This window comes from Carcharodon carcharias, chromosome 6, assembly GCF_017639515.1.
Source record: "Carcharodon carcharias isolate sCarCar2 chromosome 6, sCarCar2.pri, whole genome shotgun sequence".
Lineage (NCBI taxonomy): Eukaryota > Metazoa > Chordata > Chondrichthyes > Lamniformes > Lamnidae > Carcharodon > Carcharodon carcharias.
Window position 1 is genome coordinate 194,218,297 of NC_054472.1, and position 20,776 is coordinate 194,239,072.

At 52.4% G+C, this 20,776-nt stretch overlaps 1 protein-coding gene across 6 annotated transcripts in view; it reads left to right on the forward strand.

The window, feature by feature from the left end:
- Positions 1 to 20,776, forward strand: part of agap3 (ArfGAP with GTPase domain, ankyrin repeat and PH domain 3) — an 847,377-nt gene that overhangs the window by 430,777 nt on the left and 395,824 nt on the right. For all 6 annotated transcript variants that reach the window (XR_005943290.1, XM_041189384.1, XM_041189385.1 and 3 more), the window contains exons 7-8: positions 2,694 to 2,821; positions 3,741 to 3,893. Coding sequence is in view for 5 of the 6 variants with exons in the window: in XM_041189384.1 (XP_041045318.1) it covers positions 2,694 to 2,821; positions 3,741 to 3,893 (281 nt within the window). In the remaining variant the exon portion in view is untranslated. The remainder of the gene's footprint in view (positions 1 to 2,693; positions 2,822 to 3,740; positions 3,894 to 20,776) is intronic.

Here is a 20,776-nt window from a genome sequence, read left to right on the forward strand (position 1 = left end):
TACACCACATGGATTGCAGCGGTTCAAGAAGGCAGCTCACCACCACCTTCTCAAGGGCAACTAGAGATGGACAATAAATGTTGGCCCAGTCAGCGATGCTCATCTCATGAAAGAATACAAAAGAAATCAGATTGCTTATCCAATATTCATGATTGGATGAGGAGGAAATTGCTCCAGTTAAATATTGGAAAGTCTGAAGCCATTGTTTTCAATCCTGCTCCAAACTCAGTTTTTTAGTTACCGACTCCATCCCTCTCAGCAGACAACAGTCTGCAATTCAGCCAGTCTGTTCATAATCTTGATGTCGCACTTGAATCCGAGATGAGCTTCTGATCTCATATTCATCCACTTTTAAGTCTGCCTATTGCTACCTCTGTAACATCGCCTGACTTTGCCTCTGTTTCAGTTCATCTGCTGCTGAAACTCCCATAATAGCCTTCGTTCCCTCTAAATGTCACTATTCCAATGCACCCCTGGCTGGTCCTCCCATTCTCTACTCTCTGTAAAGTTAAGGCCATCCACAACTGCTGAGCATGCCGTAACTCACAGCAAGTCCTGTTCCCCCATCACCCCTGTGCTTGCTGTCCTGCATTGGCTCCCGGTCAAGAAATGTCTTGACTTTAAAAGTTTCACCATTATCTTCAAGCCTCTCCAGTGCTTTGCCCCTCCCTATCTGAGTAATGCCCTCCAGCTGCACGACCTTCCAAGGTACCTGCACTTCTTTAATTCTGGCCTCTTGAGCGTCTCTGATTTTAATTGCTCCACATTTAGTCGCTGTACCTTCAGTTGCCTAGGCAGCAAACTCTGGAATTCCCTCACTAAACCTTTCGCCTTTTACCTCACTTTCCTCCTTCCCAATGCACCTTCAAACCGACCCTCTTTGACTAAGCGTTTGGTCAGCCAACCTCATATCTCCTTCTGTGTCTCGATGTCATTCTTTTGTTTTATAATGATCTTTGTGAAGTGTCTTGGGACATTTTATTACCTTAAAGATGCCATATAAATATAATGTATTTTATCTCTTCCTCCTTTTTTAAATTGTGAGGTTAATCTTTTTTCAGTTTATCCACCTGTTCTAAAGTCAAGTACCCTGGAATATTTAGTTCCCAACTTTGGCCACTGCACAACCACGTCCCAGTAATGGTTATTGGATCAAATTCATTCGTTTCTGCCCTGGATATGAATCCATCTATTTTGTTGTGAATGTGTTGTGCAATCAGATATAATATCTTTTGCTTAACTTTTTTCTTGTTTTTACCTGATCTCACTTTTGTCACTCTGCTCTACAGCCCTTGGCATTTTTCTTTCCTGCCTTTGTATTTATCTTTTGTCGAACCCTCTCCCTCTCTCCACCCTCTCAATTAGTTTAAAGCTCTGTCTACTGACCCAGTGATTTGATTTGGGAGGACACTGATCCCAGCTTGCTTTAAGTGGAGCCACTTCCAGTGGAACAGCTCCCACTTTCTCAGTATTGCTGCTGGTGCCCCATGAATTGAAACCCCTTTTTTCCCACGTAACACTTTCAGCCACGCACTTCAGCTTTTTACCTGTTTGCCCCTATGCCGATTTGTGAATGGTTCAGGTAACAATCCAGAGATTAGTATCTTTGATGCATTTTAATTTGGACCCTAACTCCTCAAACTCTTCATCACATTGTTCCTGGTTCTACCAATATCATTGGTTCCAATGTGAATCACAACAACTGGATCCTCTGGTCCCCCCCACTCCAAGTTCATCTCCCGCTGTGAGCAGGTGTCCTTAACCTGGCACTGGGCAGGCAACATAACTTTCGCAACTCCCGAGTCACGACTGCAGAGAACAGAATCTCTTCCCCTAAGTAAACTGTCCCTTATCACTACCACATTCCTTTTCACTCCACCTACTTGAACGGCCTCTTACAAAATGTTCCCACAGTCAGTTTGTCTGTCTACCTTGTAGTTTGCATTCATCCACACAGGCAGTAAGAACCTTGTACCGGTCTGATGAGTGCAAAAGAGGCTCCTCCAACACTTAGCTGCCTGATTCTCAGTCGTACTTTTGACAGAATGCTTTCTGCTGCAGATCTTTGAGCAGTTGATTATTGTTTTTAACCTGTATTAATGACATAGCAAATTGATACCTGTTAAAATTCACACATGGCTGGCATGGCTGCAGTACCACTGAGCTATCTGCAGGTGGTGGTGTTGATCCAACTGAAATCACAGGTCTCACTGGCACCCTTTGCTGGTTCTCTGTGGTACCGCAGCTGTGCAGCAGAGTAATAAAAATCCCTCAGACTATTAGGATTTGACTGAGAAGTTGTAGCATTTGTTGCTGCTCTGTTTATATCATCTGGTTTGTGTGTAGCCACCTCTCTGCCTGGCCCTCAACAACAAGGTGAGCTACAGCTAACCTCAGCTAGGGTTGGAACTGGTATGGTCTCAAACAATACCTGTTGCTGGGGAGGGGTGAGGAGTGCATTGGGTTCGGTGGTGATGCTGCTGCAGGTGGATAGCTTTCTGTCAGTTGGTGTCTCCGCTCACTAGTGGAAAGTGGTTGCTTGGGTGAAGTACCTGGAAGTGTTGCAACTTTGTTGAGTGAGAGTCAGCACCTTAATGAAAAAGGAGATGCTGAGTCTGTCTGTACAGGATCTCTGTAGATAATCGATTAGCTCAGTCAGAAGATTTAATCTTGCCTGCTGTTCACTCATTTAGTGGCTCAGAAGATTGTGGCATTACGGAAGAAGCAGCAGTTATCGATTGGACCCTGCAAGTCACTGCCAAACTCTCCCAGTCATTCCTCTGTTCCTAATGCCTCCATCCCATCTGTGCACATCAACCAGGTGAGGTTCTGCTGTTTGTGTCTGTCAGCCTATCAGAAATTGAGGGAGTTAGTGGTAATGTCACTGGAGTAATAATCCAGAGACCTAGGCTAATGCTGTGGAGACACAGGTTCAAATCCCTAATTTTAATTAATAAAAAAAACAATTCAGTTAGAAAAAACCTGGGATTGAAAGCTAGTCTTCGTCATGGTGACCATGAAAATATTATGGATTGCTCTAAAAACCCATCTGGGTCACTAATGTCCCTTACCTGGTCTGGCCTACGTGTGACTCCAGACCCACAGCAATGTGGTTGACTCTTAACTGCCCTCTGAAATGACCCTAGCAAGCCGCTCAGTTGTACCAAAAGCACTACAGAGAAGTTGACAGCACTGTGGGTGTACCTACACCACATGGACTGCAGTGGTTCTAGAAGGCAGCTCACCACCACCTTCTCAAGTGCAGTTATGGATGGGCAATAAATGTTGGTCTTGCCAGCGATGTCCACATCCCAGGAAAGAACAAAATAAAAATTGGGTTGAGTGTGAGTGCCAGCTGTGCTGTTTGATGTTGGAGCTGGTATCTCCTTTCTTACCTGTTACTGCCAGAGCGAAAAAGACAAAGGTGAAGAGACCGCTACACATAAGCACACACGTATGCAAACACGCATTCCCCTGTCCTGCTGATTGGAGAAGGTGGGGTTGAGGGAGATGACCCATCTCATCTCCAGTCTCAGTAGGGACCATTGCACAGCTAAGAAACAAGATGGATTTATACCACCCTTTCACAGCTTCAGGACCTCCCAGAGTGTTAGAAGTTTAGTTTAGAAGTGTTGTCAGTCAGGGTGAAAATTGGTGGCTTGTTTAATAGTGTTAGATTGGGCCCTGCTTAGTGGAGGCTGTTGTATTTTGATGGTTTTAATATGTTGTGAATCCCACAGGCTGCTAATGGAGGGGTCTTCAGTGACTATTCCTCTTCAGTGCCATCCACACCCAGTATGAGTCAGAAGGAACTGCGAATTGAGACAATTGCTGCGTCCAGCACTCCCACTCCCGTCCGCAAACAATCCAAGCGACGCTCCAACATATTCACGGTAAGTACAGAGCTCAGAACCCGATTGCTCGGCACCTCCTGGATCCGATGTTTAATGATAGCCTGAGCCTTGTAAATTCACTGGGATGGTTTTTGGCATCAGACGTTTAAAAAAGGCGGATATTTATGTAGCACCATTTTGCCTACAGCAAGGTGTAGCAAACAGCAATGATGAATGAGCAGTTGATCTGTTTATGTTGCTGTTGGTTTTGGGAGAAGAATTGACCAAGGACATCACATAAACTCCCTGCTCTCCAGATAGTGCTTAAGGATCTCAAACATCCACCAGATCAGGGTTGCAATAATTTGCATTTATAAGAACCTTTAATGTCCCATGGCACTCGTTAAGAACATAAAGAAAAGATTGACACTGGGCTAAGGAACGAGATATTAGGGTGAGCTTAGTCAAAGCTTAGTCAAAGAAGAAGGTTTTAAGGATGGCCTTAAAGGAAGAGAGAGAGGCGGAGAGGTTTAGAAAGCACAGAGCTTTACATGTAGCACTCCTTCAGTATAGTACTGAAGTGTTAGCCTAGGCTATCGGCTCAAATCTATATCGGAAGACGGCAGTGAGCTTGCATTCAATACAGAAAGTGCGGGAAATACTCAGCAGGTCAGGCAGCAGGTGTGGAGAGAGAAACAGAGTTAACATCGCAGCTCAGCAGGTCAGGCAGCAGGTGTGGAGAGAGAAACAGAGTTAACATCGCAGCTCAATGACCTGAGGCAGAACGTGGGCTGTCAACCTCAAACACTAACTCTGTGTTTTTCTTCCTGCACCGATGCTGCCTGAACAGCTGAGAATTTTTTCATATTCTTTCACAGGATGTGGGTCTCGCTGGCTGGGCCAGCATTTATTGCCCATTCCTAATTGCCCTTGGGAAGGTGGTGGTGGGCTGCCTTCTTGAACTCTACAGTCCATGTGGTATGGTTCAAGTTCCAGGATTTTACCCAGTGACTGTGAGGGAATGGTGACATTGTTTAAGCGTGCTGGGACCAATGTCGAATAATATGTAGAGAGGGCTTTAACCTAAATAGAGGGAGGGGGGGACATTCTGGAGAGAGGATACAGAGACTTACAAAACAAAAGGGTATGGCAGCATTGCAGGGTAGCTATTTAGGTAATGATACCCAGATTGTGACTGTGTACAAACAAAACAACAGCAAAAAGGGTCAAAAGGGGAAAAAATGGTAAAAAGGCAAAATTAATGGCTCTTTACTTAAATGCATATAGTATTCAGAACAAGATAAACTAATTTACGGCAAAAATAGAGGTTAATGGATATAATTTTATAGCCATTACGGTGACATGGTTACAAGGAGATAAAGCTGGGAACTAAATATTCAAGGGTATGTGAGTTTTCGAAAGGACAGGCAAAAAGGAAAAGGTGGTGGGGTAGCTTTGTTAGTACAAGATGGAATATGTACAATAGCAAGAAATGATCTTGGATCTGAAGATGTAAGTCCACATGGGTAGCGGTAAGAAATAACAAGGGGAATAAGACGCTGGTGGGAGTAGCCTATAGGCCCTCAAACAGTAGATCTACTGTAGGACAGAGAATAAATCAGGAGATAATGAGGGCATGTAACAAAGTACATTAATCATGTGTGACTTTAATTGTCATGTAGATTGGGAAAATCAAATTAGCAGAGGTAGCCACAAGGAAGAATTCATAAAGTGTATTCGGGACAGTTTCCTAGAACCATATTTTGTGGATCCAACCAGGGATCAGGCTATTTTGGATCTGGTAATGTGTAATAAGGTAGGTTTAATAAATGATCTCAGGAAACAGTGACCGTAGAGTTTAACATTCAGTTTGAGAGTGAGAAACTTGGGTCGGAAACAACTATGCTAAACTTAAATAAGGGTAATTACAAATGAATGGGGACAGAGTTGGCTGGAGTGGACTGGGAAGGGAGTTTAGCGGAAAAGATGGTTGATGAACAATGGCAGATGTATAAGAAAATAGTTCAAGATTCAGAACAAAGATATATCCCAGTGAGGAAGAACGATCCTAGGAAGGGGATAAACCAACCATGGTTAACCAAGGAAGTTAAGGAAAGTATCAAAGTGAAAGATAAAACATAGAATCATAGCAAAGATTAGGGATAACCAAAGGTTTGGGAAGGTTTTAACAACCAACAGAAGATGACCGAAAAACTAACAAAGAAGGAGAAAATAAATTTTGAGTGTAAACTAGCATATAATATCAACTTGTAATATATTTAAAGAAGCTAATAATAATAGAAATTGCTGGAAAATGGTCTCTCCAAGGCATACACTATCCTGACTTGGACTATAAGACCATAAGACGTAGGAACAGAAGTAGGCCATTCGGCCCATCGAGTCTGCTCCGCCATTCAATGAGATCATGGTTGATCTGATAATCCTCAACTCCACTTTTCCCCATAGCCCTTGATTCCCTTACTTATTAAAAATCTGTCTATCCCAGCCTTGAATATACTTTTCTTAAATATATAAAAAAGGAAGAAAGAGGCCAAAGTGAACATAGGCTCCTTAGAGAATGAGGCTGGGGAAATAATAATGGGGAACCACAAAAGGGCAGAGGAGTTGAATAAATACTTTGCATCAGTCTTCACGGTAGAAGACACTAATAGCATTCCAAAACTACTAAGTACTCAAGAGGCAAAAGGGGCGAGGAAATAAATATAATAACTATCACTAGAGAAAAAGTACTCGGGAAACTAATGGGGCTAAAGGCTGACCCCTGGACCTGATGAGTTGCTTCCTAGGATATTGAAGGAAATAGCTGCAGTGTTAGTGGATGTACTGGTAGTAATTGTCCAAGAATCCTTAGACTCTGGAAAAGCCCAGTGGATTGGAAAACTGCCAATGTAACACCCTTATTCAAAAAGGGAGGGAGACAAAAAAACAGGTAACTATAGGCCAGTTAGCTTAACATCTGTCATTGGGAAAGTGTTGGAGTCTATTATAAAGGATGTAATAGCAGAGCATTTAGAAATACATAATCTAATCAAGCAGAGTCAGCGTGGCTTCATGAAGGGGAAATCATGCCTGACAAATTTATTAGAATTCTTTGACCCGGTAGCAAGCAGGATAGATAAAGGGGAACCTTTATTTGTATTTGGATCTGCAAAAGGCGTTTGATAAAGTACCACACATAAGGTGACTTAATAAGATAAAAGCCCATGGTGTTTGGCGTAGCATATTAGCGTGGATAGACGATTGGCTAACTAATAGAAGACAGAGAGTTGGGATATGGGGTGGAGGGCATTTCCAGGACAGCATCCTGTAACTAGTGGAGTGCCACCGGGATCAGTGCTGGGGCCAAAATTGCTTACAGTATATATTGACTTAGATGAGGGAAGTGAATGTACTATCACCAAGTTGCAGATGACACAAAAATAGATGGGAAGGCAAGTGATGAGGATGACACAGAGTCTACAGAGGGATATACACAGGTTAAGTGAGTGGGCAAAAACTTGGCAGATGGAATATAATGTGGGAAAATGTGAGGTTATGCACTTTGGCAGGAAGAATAGAGGAGCTGGATATTATTTAAATGGAGAAAGATTGCAGAAAGCTACAGCACAGAGGGATTTGGGGGTCCTCGTGCATGAATCACAAAAAGCTAACATACAAGTTCAGCAGGTAATAGGGAAGGCAAATGGAATGTTGGCCTTTATTTCAAAGGGAATGGAGTATAAAAATAGGGAAGTCTTGCTAAAACTAAACAAGGCACTCGTTAGACCACACCTAGAATACTGTGAACAGTTTTGGTCCCCTTATCTAAGGAAAGATATCCTGGCATTAGAGGCAGTCCAGAGAAGGTTCACTAGGTTGATCCCGGGTAAGGAAGGATTTTCTTATGAGGAGAGGTTGAGTAGGTTGGGCCTGTACTCATTGGAGTTTAGAAGAATGAGAGACGACCTTATTGAAATATATAAGATTCTCAGGGAACTTGACACTGTAGATGCTGAGGGGCTATTTCCCCTCGTGGGAGAGTCTAGGACCAGGGGGTATAATCTCAGAGTAAGGGGTCACCTATTTACAACAGAAATGAGGAGGAATTTCTCCTCAGAGGGTAGTCAATCTGTGGAATTCTTTAACACAGAGGCCTGTAGAGGCTGGGTTGTTAAGTACATTCAAGGCTGAGATAGACAGATTTTTAATCAGTAAGAGAATCAAGGGTTATGGGGAAAAAGCAGGAGATGGAGTTGAGGATTATCAGATCAGACATGATCTCATTGAATGGGGGAGCAGACTCGATTGGCCGAATGGCCTACTTCTACTCGTACATCTTATGGTCTTATAGTTCCAAGTCAGGATAGTGGGTGCCTTGGAGGGACCATTTTCCAGCAGTTTCTATTATTATTTCAAACTTCTAGTATCCACAGTATTTTGCTTTAGTGAGAATGCATTGCCAGGCTGTAGACAACTGAATCGGGTCCTGAGAGAGGGGATGAAAGAGGGTGGATGAGAGCTGGGTGAATCGCTGCGGTTCCTGCCTTGGGCATCAGCATTCTCTTTCACATTGAGGCTAAGGACCCTGGTCCAGCCACAAGAAGGCTGGCCTGACAATATGGAGAGCTGATCTATGCTAACCCTCACTGTGACTGGGTGATATGGAGAGCTGATCTATGCTAACCCTCACTGTCACTGGGTGATATGGAGAGCTGATCTATGCTAACCCTCACTGTGACTGGGTGATATGGAGAGCTGATCTATGCTAACCCTCACTGTGAGTGGGTGATATGGAGAGCTGATCTGTGCTAACCCTCACTGTGACTGGGTGATATGGAGAGCTGATCTATGCTAACCCTCACTGTGAGTGGGTGATATGGAGAGCTGATCTGTGCTAACCCTCACTGTGACTGGGTGATATGGAGAGCTGATCTATGCTAACCTTCACTGTGACTGGGTGATATGGAGAGCTGATCTGTGCTAACCCTCACTGTCACTGGGTGATAGGCAAAATAAAGTCGTTGGTTATTCAGCCTGGCTGCACAGTGTAACGAGTGTATAGCACAAGAAGGCCCTATTCGTCCCAGTTGATCTATGCCAGTGTTCATGCTCCACACTAGCCTCTTTCCACTCTACTCCAAATCCTTCCAACACCCCTATTGCAGGCAATAAGAGTGGGAGAGACTGCTGCTCAGCCATTCTTGATGCAGAGTGGCCCCCTACCCCTCCCACCTTTAGGCCAGCAACTGAAAAATAAGCTGTGGAAAACAGACTTCATCATGTCTTTGTCTGCTTCATGCACCTTGAGAAGTGAGATATCTTCTAAGTCTAAGTTACTCTCATATTCTATTTTCTTCCTCTTATTTATTCCTTTATTACAAGCCCCCATTTATGCGGGATGAATACTCTGCCCTAGAGTGTAGATATTGTTATGGGTCCTGTAAACTACTCTTCTCAGTGAATTTTTCCCTTGTTATTTCTTATCTCCACCAAAACTGATTCTACATCTTGGTTTTCCTAACCAAGATGATTTCTCAGGATTGTAATGATCTCATCCTTTATTAACCAGTTTGACCACAGCAAGATCCAACATAGAGCAGTGAGATAAAGTATCAATTAATCTGCCTTTTTCAGGTGTTGGCTCAAGAGGAATGTTGGTCTGGATGTATTGCCCTTTGTCAAATACAACCAGTGAATCTTTCGAAACTTCCTGAATCAGAACCATCCGGCAGCCAGGACCTTAGTTTAAACCCTTAGCTAAAAGACAGCACCCTCGACAGTGCAGCACTCCCTCAGTACTGACCCTCTGACAGTGCAGCACTCCCTCAGTACTGACCCTCTGACAGTGCAGCAGTCTCTCAGTACTGACCCTCTGACAGTGCAGCACTCCCTCAGTACTGACCCTCTGACAGTGCAGCACTCCCTTCAGTACTGACCCTCCGACAGTGCAGCACTCCCTCAGTACTGACCCTCTGACAGTGCAACAGTCCCTCAGTACTGACCCTCTGACAGTGCAGCACTCCCTCAGTACTGACCCTCTGACAGTGCAGCACTCCCTTCAGTACTGACCCTCCGACAGTGCAGCACTCCCTTCAGTACTGACCCTCCGACAGTGCAGCACTCCCTCAGTACTGACCCTCTGACAGTGCAGCTCTCCCTCAGTACTGACCCTCCGACAGTGCAGCTCTCCCTCAGTACTGCCCCTCCGACAGCACAACACTCCCTCAGTACTGCCCCTCTGACAGTGCAGCACTCCCTCAGTACTGCCCCTCTGACAGTGCAGCACTCCCTCAGTACTGACCCTCTGACAGTGCAGCACTCCCTCAGTACTGACCCTCTGACAGTGCAGCAGTCCCTCAGTACTGCCCCTCTGACAGTGCAGCACTCCCTCAGTACTGACCCTCTGACAGTGCAGCACTCCCTCAGTACTGTCCCTCTGACAGTGCAGCACTCCCTCAGTACTGTCCCTCTGACAGTGCAGCACTCCCTCAGTACTGCCCCTCTGACAGTGCAGCAGTCCCTCAGTACTGACCCTCCGACAGTGCAGCACCCACAAAGTACTGACCCTCTGACAGTGCAGCAGTCCCTCAGTACTGACCCTCTGACAGTGCAGCACTCCCTCAGTACTGTCCCTCTGACAGTGCAGCACCCACAAAGTACTGACCCTCTGACAGTGCAGCACTCCCTCAGTACTGACCCTCTGACAGTGCAGCACCCACAAAGTACTGACTGTCTGACAGTGCAGCACTCCCTCAGTACTGACCCTCTGACAGTGCAGCACTCCCTCAGTACTGTCCCTCTGACAGTGCAGCACTCCCTCAGTACTGACCCTCTGACAGTGCAGCACTCCCTCAGTACTGACCCTCTGACAGTGCAGCACTCCCTCAGTACTGACCCTCTGACAGTGCAGCACTCCCTCAGTACTGACCCTCTGACAGTGCAGCACTCCCTCAGTACTGACCCTCTGACAGTGCAGCACTCCCTCAGTACTGACCCTCTGACAGTGCAGCACTCCCTCAGTACTGACCCTCCAACAGTGCAGCACTCCCTCAGTACTGACCCTCTGACAGTGCAGCACTCCCTCAGTACTGACCCTCCGACAGTGCAGCACTCCCTCAGTACTGACCCTCTGACTGTCTGACAGTGCAGCACTCCCTCAGTACTGACCCTCTGACAGTGCAGCACTCCCTCAGTACTGACCCTCTGACTGTCTGATAGTGCAGCACTCCCTCAACATCCCCGTCCATCAGTGCAATGCTTCCTCACAATGGCAGCACATTTTATTTTGTTCTTTCACACGATGTGGGCGTCGCTGGCTGGGCCAGCATTTTGTGCACGTCTCTAATTACACTTGAGAAGGTAGTGGTGAGCTGCCTTCTTGAACCGCAGCAGTCCATGTGGTGTAGGTACACCCACAGTGCTGTTAGGGAGGGAGTTCCAGGATTTTAATCCAGCGACAGTGAAGGAACGGTGATATATTTCCAAGTTAGGATGGTGTAGCTTGGAGGGGAACTTGCAGGCCCTTGTCCTTCTACTGGTCGAGATCAGGGGTTTGGAAGGTGCTGTTGTAGGAGCCTTGGTGAGCTGCTGCAGTGCATCTTGTAGATGGTACACACTGCTGCTATTGTGTGTTGGTGGTGAAGGGAGTGAATGTTTGTGGATGTGGTGCCAATCAAGTGGGCTGCTTTGTCCTGGATGATGTCAAGCTTCTTGAGCGTTGTGGGAGCTGCACTCATCCAGGCAAGTGGGGAGTATTCCATCACACTCCTGACTTGTGCCTTGTAGATGGTGGACAGGTTTTGGGGAGTCAGCAGGGTCAGAAGGGTCAGCACTGCTGCTGATTGAGAGTAGACTGATGGAGCAGTAATTGGCTGGATGGATTTGTCTTGCTTTTTATGGACAGGCTATACCTGGGCAATCTTCCTCAATGTCGGGATGTCAGTCGTGTAGCTGTGCAGGAACACTTTGAAAAGGCGTATGGCCATGGGCCACATGGAACGTGCTGCAGCCTTGAAATGGAGTTTTAAGATGCCATCTTTTCCTCTCACACTACAAGTCGAATATTGGATAAATTTCTTTTTATTTGCTCTGTGGGATTGGATTGATAACAATGTACCACAGGGATCTGTGCTGGGTCCTCTATTATTCGTCATTTATATAAATGACATAGTTGACTATGTGGGGGGTAGGCTTAGTAAGTTTGTGGATGACACAAAGATTGGCCGGGTGGTTAACAGTGAGGTTGAGTGTCTTGGGCTACAGGAAGATATAGACGGGATGGTCAAATGGGCAGATAAGTGGCAGTTGGAATTTAACCCTGAAAAGTGTGAGGTGATACACTTTGGAAGGAGTAATTTGACAAGGAAGTATTCAGTGAACGGCATGACACTAGGAAGTTCTGAGGAACAAAGGGACTTGGTGTGTGTGTCCATAGATCTCTGAAGGCAGAGGGGCATGTTAGTGGGGTGGTGAAAAAGGCATATGGGACACTTGTCTTTATCAATCGAGGCATAGATTACAAAAGTAGTGAGGTCATGTTGGAGTTGTATAGAACCTTGGTGAGGCCACAGCTGGAGTACTGTGTGCAGTTCTGGTCGCCACATTATAGGAAGGATGTGATTGCACTGGAGGGGGTGCAGAGGAGATTCATCAGGGTGTTGCCTGGGATGAAACATTTAAGTTATGAAGAGAGGTTGGATAGACTTGGGTTGTTTTTGTTGGAGCAGAGAACACTGAGGGGTGACCTGATCGAGGTGTACAAGATTATGAGGGGCATGGACAGAGTGGATAGGGAGCAGCTGTTCCCCTTAGTTGAAGGGTCAGTCACGAGGGGGCATAAGTTCAAGGTGAGGGGCAGGAGGTTTAGGGGGGATGTGAGGAAAAACTTTTTTCCCCAGAGGGTGATGACGATCTGGAATGCGCTGTCTGGGAGGGTGGTGGAGGCGGGTTGCCTCACATCCTTTAAAAAGTACCTGGATGAGCACTTGGCACGTCATAACATTCAAGGCTATGGGCCAAGTGCTGGTAAATGGGATTAGGGAGGTAGGTCAGGTGTTTCTCACATGTCGATGCAGACTCGATGGGCCAAAGGGCCTCTTCTGCACTGTGATTCTGTGGATAACAGGAGGTTGATGCTGGTCTCAGGGTTGTGAGGGGCTGAAGGAGCAGTTGGGAAGTGTGGAGTGAGGTAGTGTGAAGCTGAATGGGCAGCTAGTGATGTGAGAGCAAAGGACAGCGAGGGTCACTGAACGTGGCGGGAGAGTATGCAGAAGAGGAGAGTGAGGGGCAGAGTGGGAGAGTGAGGAGAATTGGCCAGTGGGCAGTGTGGGAGAGTGAGTCGAAGAGGGCAGTGTGAGAGGGTGAGCAAAGAGGGCAGTGGGCAGTGTGGGAGGGTGAGCAGAGAGGGCAGTGGGCAGTGTGAGAGAGTGAGTCGAAGAGGGCGGTGTGGGAGAGTGAGTTGAAGAGGGCGGTGTGGGAGAGTGAGTTGAAGAGGACAGTGTGGGAGAGTGAATCAAAGAGGGCAGTGGGCATTGTGGGAGAGTGAGTCGAAGAGGGCAGTGGGCAGTGTGGGAGAGTGAGCAGCAGAGGGCAGTGGGCAGTGTGGGTGTGAGCAGCAGTGGGCAGTGGTCAGTGTGGGAGAGTGAGTAGCAGTGGGCAGTGGGCAGTGTGGGAGAGTGAGCAGAGAGGGCAGTGGTCAGTGTGGGAGAGTGAGCAGCAGTGGGCAGTGGGCAGTGTGGGAGAGTGAGCAGCAGAGGGCAGTGGGCAGTGTGGGAGAGTGAGCAGAGGGCAGTGGGCAGTGTGGGAGAGTGAGCAGCAGTGGGCAGTGTGGGAGAGTGAGCAGCAGAGGGCAGTGTGGGAGAGTGAGCAGCAGTGGGCAGTGTGGGAGAGTGAGCAGCAGAGGGCAGTGGGCAGTGTGGGAGAGTGAGCAGCAGTGGGCAGTGTGGGAGAGTGAGCTGTGGGCAGTGTGGGAGAGTGAGGGGCAGTGGGTAGTGTGGGAGAGTGAGCAGCAGAGGGCAGTGTGGGAGAGTGAGCAGCAGAGGGCAGTGTGGGAGAGTGAGGGGCAGTGGGCAGTGTGGGAGAGTGAGCAGCAGAGGGCAGTGTGGGAGAGTGAGCAGCAGTGGGCAGTGTGGGAGAGTGAGCAGCAGAGGGCAGTGTGGGAGAGTGAGCGGCAGTGGGCAGTGTGGGAGAGTGAGCAGCAGAGGGCAGTGTGGGAGAGTGAGCAGCAGAGGGCAGTGTGGGAGAGTGAGCAGCAGAGGGCAGTGTGGGAGAGTGAGCAGCAGAGGGCAGTGTGGGAGAGTGAGCAGCAGTGGTCAGTGTGGGAGAGTGAGCAGCAGTGGGCAGTGTGGGAGAGTGAGCAGCAGTGGGCAGTGTGGGAGAGTGAGCAGCAGTGGGCAGTGTGGGAGAGTGAGCAGCAGTGGGCAGTGTGGGAGAGTGAGCAGAGAGGGCAGTGGGCAGTGTGGGAGAGTGAGGGGCAGTGGGCAGTGTGGGAGAGTGAGCAGCAGAGGGCAGTGGGCAGTGTGGGAGAGTGAGCAGCAGTGGGCAGTGGGCAGTGTGAGAGAGTGAGCAGCAGAGGGCAGTGTGGGCAGTGTGGGAGAGTGAGCAGCAGAGGGCAGTGTGGGAGAGTGAGCAGCAGAGGGCAGTGTGGGAGAGTGAGCAGCAGAAGGCAGTGTGGGAGAGTGAGCAGCAGAAGGCAGTGTGGGAGAGTGAGGGGCAGTGGGCAGTGTGGGAGAGTGAGCAGAGAGGGCAGTGGGCAGTGTGGGAGAGTGAGCAGAGGGCAGTGGGCAGTGTGGGAGAGTGAGCAGAGAGGGCAGTGGGCAGTGTGGGAGAGTGAGCAGCAGAGGGCAGTGTGGGAGAGTGAGCAGCAGTGGGCAGTGTGGGAGAGTGAGCAGCAGAGGGCAGTGTGGGAGAGTGAGCAGAGAGGGCAGTGGGCAGTGTGGGAGAGTGAGCAGCAGAGGGCAGTGTGGGAGAGTGAGCAGAGAGGGCAGTGGGCAGTGTGGGAGAGTGAGCAGCAGTGGGCAGTGTGGGAGAGTGAGCAGCAGAGGGCAGTGTGGGAGAGTGAGCAGAGAGGGCAGTGGGCAGTGTGGGAGAGTGAGCAGCAGTGGGCAGTGTGGGAGAGTGAGCAGCAGAGGGCAGTGTGGGAGAGTGAGCAGAGAGGGCAGTGGGCAGTGTGGGAGAGTGAGCAGCAGAGGGCAGTGTGGGAGAGTGAGCAGCAGAGGGCAGTGTGGGAGAGTGAGCAGCAGAGGGCAGTGTGGGACAGTGAGGGGCAGAGGGCAGTGTGGGAGAGTGAGCATTGTGGGCAGTGTGGGAGAGTGAGCAGCAGAGGGCAGTGTGGGAGAGTGAGCAGCAGAGGGCAGTGTGGGAGAGTGAGCAGCAGAGGGCAGTGTGGGAGAGTGAGGGGCAGAGGGCAGTGTGGGAGAGTGAGGGGCAGAGGGCAGTGTGGGTGAGTGAGGGGCAGAGGGCAGTGTGGGAGAGTGAGCAGCAGTGGGCAGTGTGGGAGAGTGAGCAGCAGAGGGCAGTGTGGGAGAGTGAGCAGAGAGGGCAGAGGGCAGTGTGGGAGAGTGAGGGGCAGTGGGCAGTGTGGGAAAGTGAGGGGCAGTGGGCAGTGTGGGAGAGTGAGCAGCAGTGGGCAGTGTGGGAGAGTGAGGGGCAGAGGGCAGTGTGGGAGAGTGAGGGGCAGAGGGCAGTGTGGGAGAGTGAGGGGCAGAGGGCAGTGTGGGAGAGTGTGGGGCAGAGGGCAGTGTGGGAGAGTGAGGGGCAGAGGGCAGTGTGGGAGAGTGAGCAGCAGAGGGCAGTGTGGGAGAGTGAGCAGCAGACGGCAGTGTGGGAGAGTGAGTAGAGAGGGCAGAGGGCAGTGTGAGAAAGTGAGGGGCAGTGGGCTGTGTGGGAAAGTGAGGGGCAGTGGGCAGTGTGGGAGAGTGAGCAGCAGAGGGCAGTGTGGGAGAGTGAGCAGCAGAGGGCAGTGTGGGAGAGTGAGGAGCAGTGGGCAGTGTGGGAGAGTGAGCAGCAGAGGGCAGTGTGGGCCGTGTGGGAGAGTGAGCAGCAGTGGGCAGTGTGGGAGAGTGAGCAGCAGAGGGCAGTGTGGGAGAGTGAGCAGCAGAGGGCAGTGTGGGAGAGTGAGCAGCAGAGGGCAGTGTGGGAGAGTGAGCAGCAGTGGGCAGTGTGGGCAGTGTGGGAGAGTGAGGGGCAGTGGGCAGTGTGGGAGAGTGAGCAGCAGAGGGCAGTGTGGGAGAGTGAGGGGCAGTGGGCAGTGTGGGAGAGTGAGGGGCAGTGGGCAGTGTGGGAGAGTGAGGGGCAGTGGGCAGTGTGGGATAGTGAGGGGCAGTGGGCAGTGTGGGAGAGTGAGGGGCAGTGGGCAGTGTGGGAGAGTGAGTCAAAGAGGGCAGTGTGGGAGAGTGAGGGGCAGTGGGCAGTGTGGGAGAGTGAGCAGCAGAGGGCAGTGTGGGAGAGTGAGCAGCAGAGGGCAGTGTGGGAGAGTGAGCAGCAGAGGGCAGTGTGGGAGAGTGAGCAGCAGAGGGCAGTGTGGGAGAGTGAGCAGCAGAGGGCAGTGTGGGAGAGTGAGCAGCAGAGGGCAGTGTGGGAGAGTGAGCAGCAGAGGGCAGTGTGGGAGAGTGAGCAGCAGAGGGCAGCGTGGGAGAGTGAGCAGCAGAGGGCAGTGTGGGAGAGTGAGCAGCAGTGGGCAGTGTGGGAGAGTGAGCAGAGGGCAGTGGTCAGTGTGGGAGAGTGAGCAGAGAGGGCAGTGTGGGAGAGTGAGCAGCAGAGGGCAGTGTGGGGGAGTGAGGGGCAGTGGGCAGTGTGGGAGAGTGAGCAGCAGTGGGCAGTGTGTGAGAGTGAGCAGCAGAGGGCAGTGTGGGAGAGTGAGCAGAGAGGGCAGAGGGCAGTGTGGGAGAGTGAGCAGCAGAGGGCAGTGTGGGAGAGTGAGCAGCTGTGGGCAGTGTGGGAAAGTGAGGGGCAGTGGGCAGTGTGGGAGAGTGAGCAGCAGAGGGCAGTGTGGGAGAGTGAGCAGCAGAGGGCAGTGTGGGAGAGTGAGGGGCAGTGGGCAGTGTGGGAGAGTGAGTAGCAGAGGGCAGTGTGGGCCGTGTGGGAGAGTGAGGGGCAGTGGGCAGTGTGGGAGAGTGAGCAGCAGAGGGCAGTGTGGGAGAGTGAGGGGCAGTGGGCAGTGTGGGAGAGTGAGGGGCAGTGGGCAGTGTGGGAGAGTGAGGGGCAGTGGGCAGTGTGGGAGAGTGAGCAGCAGAGGGCAGTGTGGGAGAGTGAGTCGAAGAGGGCAGTGTGGGAGAGTGAGCAGCAGTGGGCAGTGTGGGAGAGTGAGCAGCAGAGGGCAGTGTGGGCTGTGTGGGAGAGTGAGGGGCAGTGGGCAGTGTGGGAGAATGAGCAGCAGAGGGCAGTGTGGGAGAGTGAGGGGCAGTGGGCAGTGTGGGAGAGTGAGGGGCAGTGGGCAGTGTGGGAGAGTGAGGGGCAGTAGGCAGTGTGGGAGAGTGAGGGGCAGTAGGCAGTGTGGGAGAGTGAGGGGCAGTGGGCAGTGTGGGAGAATGAGGGGCAGTGGGCAGTGTGGGAGAGTGAGGGGCAGTGGGCAGTGTGGGAGAGTGAGTCAAAGAGGGCAGTGTGGGAGAGTGAGGGGCAGTGGGCAGTGTGGGAGAGTGAGCAGCAGAGGGCAGTGTGGGAGAGTGAGCAGAGAGGGCAGTGTGCAGTGTGGGAGAGTGAGCAGAGAGGGCAGTGGGCAGTGTGGGAGAGTGAGGGGCAGTAGGCAGTGTGGGAGAGTGAGGGGCAGTGGGCAGTGTGGGAGAGTGAGTCAAAGAGGGCAGTGTGGGAGAGTGAGGGGCAGTGGGCAGTGTGGGAGAGTGAGCAGCAGAGGGCAGAGGGCAGTGTGGGAGAGTGAGGGGCAGAGGGCAGTGTGGGAGAGTGAGCAGCAGAGGGCAGTGTGGGAGAGTGAGCAGCAGAGGGCAGTGTGGGAGAGTGAGCAGCAGAGGGCAGTGTGGGAGAGTGAGCAGCAGAGGGCAGTGTGGGAGAGTGAGCAGCAGAGGGCTGTGTGGGAGAGTGAGGGGCAGTGGGCAGTGTGGGAGAGTGAGCAGCAGAGAGCCGTGGGCAGTGTGGGAGAGTGAGGGGCAGAGGGCAGTGTGGGAGAGTGAGCAACAGAGGGCAGTGTGGGAGAGTGAGCAGCAGAGGGCAGTGTGGGAGAGTGAGCAGCAGAGGGCAGTGTGGGAGAGTGAGCAGCAGAGGGCAGTGTGGGAGAGTGAGCAGCAGAGGGCAGTGTGGGAGAGTGAGCAGCAGTGGGCTGTGTGGGTGAGTGAGGGGCAGAGGGCAGTGTGGGAGAGTGAGCAGCAGAGGGCAGTGTGGGAGAGTGAGCAGCAGAGGGCAGTGTGGGAGAGTGAGGGGCAGTGGGCAGTGTGGGAGAGTGAGCAGCAGAGGGCAGTGTGGGCCGTGTGGGAGAGTGAGCAGCAGAGGGCAGTGTGGGAGAGTGAGCAGCAGAGGGCAGTGTGGGAGAGTGAGCAGCAGAGGGCAGTGTGGGAGAGTGAGCAGCAGTGGGCAGTGTGGGCAGTATGGGAGAGTGAGCAGCAGAGGGCAGTGTGGGCCGTGTGGGAGAGTGAGGGGCAGTGGGCAGTGTGGGAGAGTGAGCAGCAGAGGGCAGTGTGGGAGAGTGAGGGGCAGTGGGCAGTGTGGGAGAGTGAGGGGCAGTGGGCAGTGTGGGAGAGTGAGGGGCAGTGGGCAGTGTGGGAGAGTGAGTCAAAGAGGGCAGTGTGGGAGAGTGAGGGGCAGTGGGCAGTGTGGGAGAGTGAGCAGCAGAGGGCAGTGTGGGAGAGTGAGCAGCAGAGGGCAGTGTGCGAGAATGAGCAGCAGAGGGCAGTGTGGGAGAGTGAGCAGCAGAGGGCAGTGTGGGAGAGTGAGCAGCAGAGGGCAGTGTGGGAGAGTGAGCAGCAGAGGGCAGTGTGGGAGAGTGAGCAGCAGAGGGCAGTGTGGGAGAGTGAGCAGCAGAGGGCAGTGTGGGAGAGTGAGCAGCAGAGGGCAGTGTGGGAGAGTGAGCAGCAGTGGGCAGTGTGGGAGAGTGAGCAGAGGGCAGTGGTCAGTGTGGGAGAGTGAGCAGAGAGGGCAGTGTGGGAGAGTGAGCAGCAGAGGGCAGTGTGGGAGAGTGAGGGGCAGTGGGCAGTGTGGGAGAGTGAGCAGCAGTGGGCAGTGTGTGAGAGTGAGCAGCAGAGGGCAGTGTGGGAGAGTGAGCAGAGAGGGCAGAGGGCAGTTTGGGAGAGTGAGCAGCAGAGGGCAGTGTGGGAGAGTGAGCAGCTGTGGGCAGTGTGGGAAAGTGAGGGGCAGTGGGCAGTGTGGGAGAGTGAGCAGCAGAGGGCAGTGTGGGAGAGTGAGCAGAGAGGGCAGAGGGCAGTGTGGGAGAGTGAGCAGCAGAGGGCAGTGTGGGAGAGTGAGGGGCAGTGGGCAGTGTGGGAGAGTGAGCAGCAGAGGGCAGTGTGGGCCGTGTGGGAGAGTGAGGGGCAGTGGGCAGTGTGGGAGAGTGAGCAGCAGAGGGCAGTGTGGGAGAGTGAGGGGCAGTGGGCAGTGTGGGAGAGTGAGGGGCAGTGGGCAGTGTGGGAGAGTGAGGGGCAGTGGGCAGTGTGGGAGAGTGAGCAGCAGAGGGCAGTGTGGGAGAGTGAGTCGAAGAGGGCAGTGTGGGAGAGTGAGCAGCAGTGGGCAGTGTGGGAGAGTGAGCAGCAGAGGGCAGTGTGGGCTGTGTGGGAGAGTGAGGGGCAGTGGGCAGTGTGGGAGAATGAGCAGCAGAGGGCAGTGTGGGAGAGTGAGGGGCAGTGGGCAGTGTGGGAGAGTGAGGGGCAGTGGGCAGTGTGGGAGAGTGAGGGGCAGTAGGCAGTGTGGGAGAGTGAGGGGCAGTGGGCAGTGTGGGAGGAGTGAGGGGCAGTGGGCAGTGTGGGAGAGTGAGGGGCAGTGGGCAGTGTGGGAGAGTGAGTCAAAGAGGGCAGTGTGGGAGAGTGAGGGGCAGTGTGGGAGAGTGAGCAGCAGAGGGCAGTGTGGGAGAGTGAGCAGCAGAGGGCAGTGTGGGAGAGTGAGCAGCAGAAGGCAGTGTGGGAGAGTGAGCAGCAGAAGGCAGTGTGGGAGAGTGAGGGGCAGTGGGCAGTGTGGGAGAGTGAGCAGAGAGGGCAGTGGGCAGTGTGGGAGAGTGAGCAGAGGGCAGTGGGCAGTGTGGGAGAGTGAGCAGAGAGGGCAGTGGGCAGTGTGGGAGAGTGAGCAGCAGAGGGCAGTGTGGGAGAGTGAGCAGCAGTGGGCAGTGTGGGAGAGTGAGCAGCAGAGGGCAGTGTGGGAGAGTGAGCAGAGAGGGCAGTGGGCAGTGTGGGAGAGTGAGCAGCAGAGGGCAGTGTGGGGAGTGAGCAGAGAGGGCAGTGGGCAGTGTGGGAGAGTGAGCAGCAGTGGGCAGTGTGGGAGAGTGAGCAGCAGAGGGCAGTGTGGGAGAGTGAGCAGAGAGGGCAGTGGGCAGTGTGGGAGAGTGAGCAGCAGTGGGCAGTGTGGGAGAGTGAGCAGCAGAGGGCAGTGTGGGAGAGTGAGCAGCAGAGGGCAGTGTGGGAGAGTGAGGGGCAGAGGGCAGTGTGGGAGAGTGAGGGGCAGAGGGCAGTGTGGGAGAGTGAGGGGCAGAGGGCAGTGTGGGAGAGTGAGCAGCAGTGGGCAGTGTGGGAGAGTGAGCAGCAGAGGGCAGTGTGGGAGAGTGAGCAGAGAGGGCAGAGGGCAGTGTGGGAGAGTGAGGGGCAGTGGGCAGTGTGGGAAAGTGAGGGGCAGTGGGCAGTGTGGGAGAGTGAGCAGCAGTGGGCAGTGTGGGAGAGTGAGCGGCAGAGGGCAGTGTGGGAGAGTGAGGGGCAGAGGGCAGTGTGGGAGAGTGAGGGGCAGAGGGCAGTGTGGGAGAGTGTGGGGCAGAGGGCAGTGTGGGAGAGTGAGGGGCAGAGGGCAGTGTGGGAGAGTGA